This window comes from Barbatula barbatula (genome assembly GCF_947034865.1).
Source record: "Barbatula barbatula genome assembly, chromosome: 14".
Lineage (NCBI taxonomy): Eukaryota > Metazoa > Chordata > Actinopteri > Cypriniformes > Nemacheilidae > Barbatula > Barbatula barbatula.
In genome coordinates this window covers 5,331,110-5,338,907 of record NC_136777.1, presented here as the reverse complement: position 1 = coordinate 5,338,907, position 7,798 = coordinate 5,331,110, and the positions used below count along the sequence as shown (strand labels likewise).

Genomic DNA, 7,798 nt, shown 5'->3' with positions numbered 1-7,798 from the left:
TAGTACTAGTACTAGCACTGCATAAATGGTAGTAAGTTTAATGCCAAGTTGATTTTGTCAAGTAAAAATGGCTCCCCTCTTATCATTTTTTTATATAAAAAAAGGCCTAAATACACTAGCACATCTTTTTATTACTTGCATATTTTTACACTTAGCATGTTACTATTTTAATTGAATGTTTATATATTATGAGAGATTAAATGAATGTGTCAGAAGAACTTCCTCAACTTTGTACATATCCTCAATACGCAGATACCCCCCCCCCCACTATAGTATTATGTATTTTAAGGGCACTGCCTGGCTAAAATGATCTCACCTAGTCACAGGGTTTCTAAATTGCAAACCAGCCAGAACCACTTCACAGCTGAACACACCTTCGGCTGAATCAGATGTAATGAAAGATCAGGCAATGCCATATAAAATATTACATAAGACACAAGTGGCCTTTCTCATTGAAAGTATATAAGCATAATTGATGGATTATTTTCGTTAAAAAAATGTACAGTACAACTTGTTTGCCAACAACATGTTATGTAACTTAAGTCTTCACCTGCCTAAACGGGTCAAAGCTCGGGAACAAAAATAGTAAAGAATGAACAGATGAGAAAAGCATTTGAGCTGAATTAAACCAAACAGCTATGCAAACTTTATTTGATATTTTTTCATTTTAATAAGAATTAAATAAAGATACTGTATGGTGGACATTTAGTCCAGGTACACTGAAAAAAGTAATTTCATTATCTTCAACTTGCGAAAATGATGTTTGTGAAACAAACATGATTGTTTTAATGTTAATGTTTCATACTTAAAACATGTCAAATTAAAGTTAATATGACATACAATTGTCTTAAGAATATATTAATGTAACAGCTAAACAGAAATTAAAATGTAAAAATGTAACCACCTACTACCCAAGCAAAGGCAACGCTTTTCTGAACAATGGTAACCACCAAATCATTAATGCTAGCTACAATGCATTGTGTGTAATTTATCATAATGGATTAAGTTACATAAATCATGTTGTGACCAAAATTTACAAACATTGTTTAAATTAATCAAATTGGGCAAGGAACAAAAATATTTTTTCAATGTATTAGAAATACACCAGTCGGTGTCATAAAATATGCTTATACAGTTGATTCATAACTTAAGTGTATTGTATATGTATATCTTTGTTTATCACAAAGATTTTTTGTAAACTAAAAAGATAGGGAACTGTATAGGATACTGTATAAATAAATAAAAAATCTGTCATTATGTTTTTACAGTTTTACCTGCATTTTATATTTTGCATTGAATTGCGTTGTGTTTTTTACAGTGTACCGATGTGTCTAAACTATATTTTACAATATTATATAAGCTTTATTCTTTGGCCCATGTCTCAATTTGCATACACCGTCAACACGTGCGAAACAACACAGACATATTCAAAACTCCACTCAATACCGGTTTATTTTTATAATCAAATGACAATATACTACTTAACAGAATATATGTGGACTGGAAGACTGGTTGTAGTTCAATGTTTTTTCACAGAGGTTTATATACTTTGTCACCAGTGCAAACTTGCTTTCAGAAGGCTAAATCTAGAAAACATACCACCTTTAGCTCACAGGGTTGAGGCTCAATTTTTCTCTAAGTGGAGAGCACTTGACATAAAGACCAGCCTGACACCACAGCCATTACACAGAACAAACCTGCTTATTAGTTACTCAAACTGCAGCTGTTTCCCAGAGCTGATCTCAGTCATTTAAGACACTTCTTTTTCAGTATGACCACAGGTTTCAGGTAGATAAGTTGGTTTTTACTTAATGTATTAGTCAATAACCATAAATGTTTGAGCTAGTTTGTTTTTATTGGGCATTGTTATGGCTTTGAAACCAAGCTGATCAACAAAAACATCTATTATAGATTCATAATTCAGACTTGAGTCATGACCTTAAAACGTAATCTTAAGGTGCATTGTGTTACACAATGCATTTTAGCCAGTGTTCCCTTTAAATGGATCGAAATGTATTCTATTAAAGCCATTCGAAATCGTGTAGGACATTCTCAATAATTCTCTAGATATTTAAATAGTTTGGTTTACAAACTCTTAAAACCTCTTCATTAATAAAGTAACTGAAATGTAGAAAGTTTTCACAGAATAAAAAAAACTGTATTGGTCCATTAGGTTTGTCAGGAGTCACAGGCAGCGTCTTTCTTTAGAGTAAAATATAAAAGCGGTAAAATATTCACATAAAAAATTAAAAGTGCAATTCATTTTCAAAATAATCAAAACCAAAGCTAGCTTGAGATTGCTGTGTGATGAGATTTCCCCCACAACCAGATTCATGTGTGAAAAAGCCCTCAAGTTCACATGTTTACTGTCTGAAGTAACACACATGGTCCATGGCCATTGTGATTCTGCGAAAATAGACAAATATTAAAATGGTGTTAAAATATCAAACTTTCCTTCACATCCCCCAAGATATCGATTTATACCAGCCACTACTGACATTGGGCGCCATCGAGTTATGAAAAAAGGCTAATAGATTTATAGTTAATTTAATTTTAGACACTGAGCTCTTAAATTATAGAAAAGATAAAATGGGAAGAATGTGTTTTTACCTCTTTGCTTGGTATCCACCCTCACACAGGTTGACTAAAGTGTACAAGTGTCTCAGAGCATACTCGTACTGCAACACACAGTGGAACAAAGTTAGTTACAGATAAAAAGTCACAAATGTGATTTCTAGTGGTTTTTAAATCCTATAGGCTTCCTAAAGTTGATCTAAGGGGTTTTAATGTGTCAATTTCTTTTGTATAAATAATCCGCAAAAGGTGCAGATGGCTTAAAAAGTTTGATTCTTAGAAAATCACACATAACTCAAATACAAGATTACTTTTTGTACCTCTTGCTGGTGCCAGTTGAAGCAGTTTTGCTTGTAGTGATTGACGGTGGTTTTGTAACATTCATACTGTGTGAGATCTTCACGCCCATCCAAATAATCCTGCACTTCTTCTTTCTCCAGTACCACATGCTCCACGATCTTACGCATGGTGTTAGAAAGCAGCTCCCGCACCTACACATGCAAAAACAAGTACATCAATCAAAACAAATGTTTTTTTTCCACAAAACACTACATTTCAGGGATTAAGGGAAAAGGTGCAATTTATAATTAAGTTTACCAACATTATACAACCACACTAAAAAAGGTTTAATTCTCAAGGTTTCATTCCCTCTGTTCATTTCACAATATAGAAGTCAATCAAACCCATCAAAGAGTAACTGGTACATGGCAGCATCTCATACCTGCAGATGTGCTTTGATTTCCTGCAGGTGAGAGTGGGCAGCATCAATATCGTTGGTCTTCATGAGTTTTCTCTTCATGATTGCAAGTGGCACATCTGGGCTGCTCATGAGGTCATGTTTTGTAATCACAGGCAAAGATACAGGCTCAGCAGTCTCAATGCCACCTTTTTTGTTACCCTGGAAGTCAGCCACCTTCATGTGGGATAGTGTCTGAAACAAACACACGCAATTGGTTATGTTTGGAATTTACCAGCTATGTAGATACTCACTAGGCCAGCATTTCGGCTTTTACCAGACATTTGCTTACCACAGTTATGAATCACTACAAATAGGACATTTCCAACAGAGATAAATACTAGAAGAAAACATGCAAGTCACAATTGCCCAATACCTTATTTCCATACTGCATCACGTGGCTGGTGTTCGTTTTGGCCTTTACGATCTTAAACTGTTTAGCCAATGTCTCACTGGCCAGAGACTCCTATCAAATCAAACACAACACCATATAAAACATAGTTTAGGAATATTATGTCTAGTATGAGTTGTGAGTGTGCATTCTAACCACGTCTGAGTCCTCCATCCAGTTGACGCTGTACAAGTCTCCCAGGTATGTGTCTCTGGCCTCATCGTAGTAACAGGCGTACGAGGACTCGTGAGCATTAGCTGCAGTCGTGGCATAGACTGAGACAGAGCACGGAAGGATTGTTAATACTATAGGATTGACACACAGCATATGCAATGATGTGAGACAAACTCACCATTAATGTCAACTGGCAGGGGCTTCATCATAGAGCCAGACTCACAGGCCTCAATATACAACACCATCTGTGTGTGTGTGTGTGAGAGAGAGAGATATTAAGAAAGTCATGCTTTGGAAATAATTTTAGAATCAAATATCGATGAAAGAACATGGGTAACAGTCACCTTCTTGTATTTCTTGTTGGTATGCATGTAGTTGATGGCAGCCATCATGTCATCAACATTAAGCTGAAATAATGACAGAGACGTTGTATGATTAACGGTAAAAATATACAACATCTGCATAAACTCACGGTCACATGTCAGTTATAGGGAAGTCGAACCATTTTACTTCAACCTCTGTAGTATTACTCAACAACTGCTGTAAAGTTGTCAATGTAGCAACTTTCTGAGTTAATCATCGTTTAATGTCAGCTGACAGCACGCAAAAGCTCAATCGTATTGTAAAGAAACACTACTTCTCCGTTTAGATGGACCCGAGCTGGAGATAAAGGTCAAAAAGTTTAAAGCTTTTTTAAGCTTTAAACTAGCTAATAAAATGAAAGTTAAAGGTCCAATGTGTTATTTTCAGGAGGATCTATTGACATAAATGCATAATATACATAACTATGTCTTCAGAGCTGTATAGGTGTTTTTATTACCTTAGAAAGAATTGGCTCAATCTACACATACACTACGGTCCTCTTACATGGAATTCTCCATGATGTTTCTACAATAGCCCTAAACAGACGAATTGCTCTACAGAGTGCAGTTCGTAAATACATTATCTCCTTCAGCAAAAAAGTTAAAACGTGACAACATCTTAATCCTGTTTCAAGCTGCCGTAATGGTTCGAAAAGAAGGGGTGCAGTGAGCCATTGGATGCAAATCGCAACCTCGCCGTTTGCCGCTAAATTCCATTTACTGGACCTTAAAGATTAACTACTGTATAGTTAGAATTTTAGATTCGTAAAATAGATATATTTTCACAAGAGTGTTCTAAAATGTTTGGACCCCAATGTAATGTGTGTGCCAGAGGCTGAAAGAATCAGTGAAATGTACACAGGAAGCAGAAAGTGCTTACATCATCATTAGGGAAGGCTAGCAGACCTGGTGCTCCGTGATCAGTGAAATACACAAACACATGATCATTTGGACCACTGCCATTAGGAGGAAACACAGAAAAACATGTTGAAACATCATAAGACCTGTTGCACGGCAAATCTGATTGGGCATGCACAAACAGACACACAAACATTTTGTTTGAAATTTTACAGTAACAAAGAAGAAAACACAAAAATGTCGTTTAAGTTAATTTACATAATAACATATGTTGCAGACACACAAATCACACACCACCCCAACTCTGTCTGTTACTACGGAAACTTGCCTTTTCAGCACTTTCCCAGATCCTCCTTTCACAGCGGATGCATTGCCTGTCAACACGGCCAGGAAATTCTGAGGAGTCACATCCTGAATCACAAACACACAGCATATGCATAAATGGATGACACACTGGCTCACTACCGTCAAATCTCCGATGTAGAAGTCGAACGACTCACATCACCAGTGTAGTCCTTCAGCACTCCTTTGTAAACATCGGATCCGTTGGGTCGGTTTATGATCACACCTGGAGTAGGGTTACTGGACACAAATATAGTAAAATGAAACTGTACTGTATGTTCATGTTATGATTTGAATGGTCATTGAATCACATTTAAAAACACAACCCTATCTTTTTCTTAGGTTAAAGATTAACCACGACACCGTGTGATTCATCCAAAGATTTAAAAAAACAATCGTGAACAAAGCAACTTCCCAGGTCATGCATTATCTCTTCCAAAGCTCAGATGTGAGTTCTAAATGGTATCCAGGTATTAATTCCACAAGTTCAGAAAAAATAAAGGTAATGCTCACTCAGGGGCCTTTGCCAGATCATCATACATCATCACCACAATCTGCTCATCTGGAATTCCATTCTTGTGGACAATCTGATAGGCGTGGCAAACGTCAGCCTACCCATATAGAAAAACAGAAGCATGTTACATTATTATAGTAAGGACAACTAATACACAACCATTCTAGCAGATGGAAAAATCCAATGGGATCTCACCTGATGCCTGTAGTTGTACCAGCCATTGGATCCAGCCACGATGACAACCCAGTGCTTTCCATTTTCAGGCTGCTCAGCAGGAAAAGCGCTCACTGCCAGTCCCAAACTCAAGATGAGGCCTAAAACGCTTACTGTCCGTGGAGTCATCTCTGCAGTTTACAAAAATAAAATGCACATAATTCATTTCAGACTTCCCTTAAAAGCCAACAAATTTGCATGCCTGGTGTAACTATACAGCAGATACGTTTACATGTGTAATGCATGTTAACATTTGTTTATTAAACACATATTGCATCATTGCTATAGTACACTAAGCTTCTGAAGTAAGCCAATAACTTTGACATGCAGTGTGTTATCTGTATGTCAGCAGACGTCCTTTTACAGTAAGACCGAACTTTGAGGAAGACTGTTTACAGTGAGACAGTCTTATCGTTTTGAGGTTATACCAGAATGGTAAAAATGTATTTCTCTGCTCTTTTTACCTTTACAAAAAACACAGTTACGACGGTTAGAGCTTGTAATTGAGTATGTTTTTCCTAGTTACCTTGACGTTTATGGTATATTTGTAGGGAGTGAGCGTCGTATTCCCTATAATCGAACAAGGAAATAAAGGCTATAATAACGCCAGGCCATCTTATCTGTACTCGCGTAAATAAATAATTATTTTCTTCCAGGCTATTTATTATACACAACACAAAAGCTACAAACAATCTCCACAAGCGTACTACAAAAATAAAAACATTAGCTATTTATATGCACTTAGTCTTACCTTTTGTTGTACGCACTGCCAAGCATACATGACCCGCACCTACGGGACGCTTTTATTCCAAGCTTTTTGCTCTAGGCGCATGCGCAGTACCCACGACGTTGCAAAGGACACGCAGCGGCATCCAATCAGCGTAAAGCGTCTGTTTTTGTCTTCTCCACCTGGGCGGAGCTTCTACCGACCGCGTGACTGTTCGGTCATGTGCATTGAGTTTCGCTAGAAAACAAAACAGCGAATTATTTATGATAATGAAATCAGTCTCAGGGTTACTTTTGTGTTGTTTGCCAGTAATTTGGCGTTTTACCAAAAGGAAAGTTCCGGGGGAATACCATTGGTCTGAGGGGATTTAATAACTGGTTAGAAAACTTAAAACCAGTTTAAATCTCCAAATTGTTTGGAGTTTCTCACAAAGAAGCTTTACAGTCGACACCTGTTCTAAAGATCTGGAGAATATTTGACTGCACGTGGTCAGGTCATCCGATTGTCATATGACCGCAGTTTCCATGTTCATATTCTTATTGCTGGTGTGAAAGTACCCGTTGTACTGTTTTTTATAGTAGTCATGAGATAAATAGCATCGTCATGATAGATCTCGACTTCAAGTCAAGCAGCTGTTTTTAGTGCTTTGTCTCATTTTGAGGTAGAAGCAGATCTGACACCTGTCGTGTTAAATTGGTCCATTGATTTTGGAGTTTCTTCCTCCAGTCATTACTGTAATGAACACATACTTAATTGCATTGAGGAAGTAGCTATACATTCTTAATTTCAGTTCTTTTAGTTTGGAATTTGATTTAATTCGGAGTTTATTTTAAGTTTGTGTGAGCATCACAACATAGTGTTCTTTTGAATGTAGTTAAATAAAGTTTCTTTAAACTTGTTTCCTTTA

At 36.8% G+C, this 7,798-nt stretch overlaps 1 protein-coding gene across 2 annotated transcripts; it reads right to left on the bottom strand.

Annotated features, from left to right (window-relative positions):
• Positions 1-1,434: 1,434 nt before the first annotated feature.
• lgmn (legumain) lies at positions 1,435-7,128 on the bottom strand. Of its 2 annotated transcripts, XM_079473319.1 has the most exons (15): positions 6,916-7,034; positions 6,691-6,734; positions 6,147-6,295; positions 5,951-6,048; positions 5,596-5,677; positions 5,424-5,506; positions 5,118-5,193; positions 4,220-4,282; positions 4,054-4,120; positions 3,858-3,976; positions 3,687-3,776; positions 3,296-3,505; positions 2,895-3,065; positions 2,611-2,678; positions 1,435-2,406 (listed from the first exon to the last, which is right to left on the bottom strand). In XM_079473319.1, exons 1-15 carry the CDS (start codon positions 6,939-6,941, stop codon positions 2,364-2,366), a joined length of 1,389 nt encoding a protein of 462 aa, XP_079329445.1. In that variant the 5' UTR covers positions 6,942-7,034; the 3' UTR covers positions 1,435-2,363. The 2 variants fall into 2 exon arrangements, with proteins under 2 accessions (XP_079329445.1, XP_079329446.1); XM_079473320.1 differs by lacking the exon at positions 6,691-6,734 and having other exon boundaries at positions 6,916-7,128.
• Between the last annotated feature and the right edge of the window lie 670 nt (positions 7,129-7,798).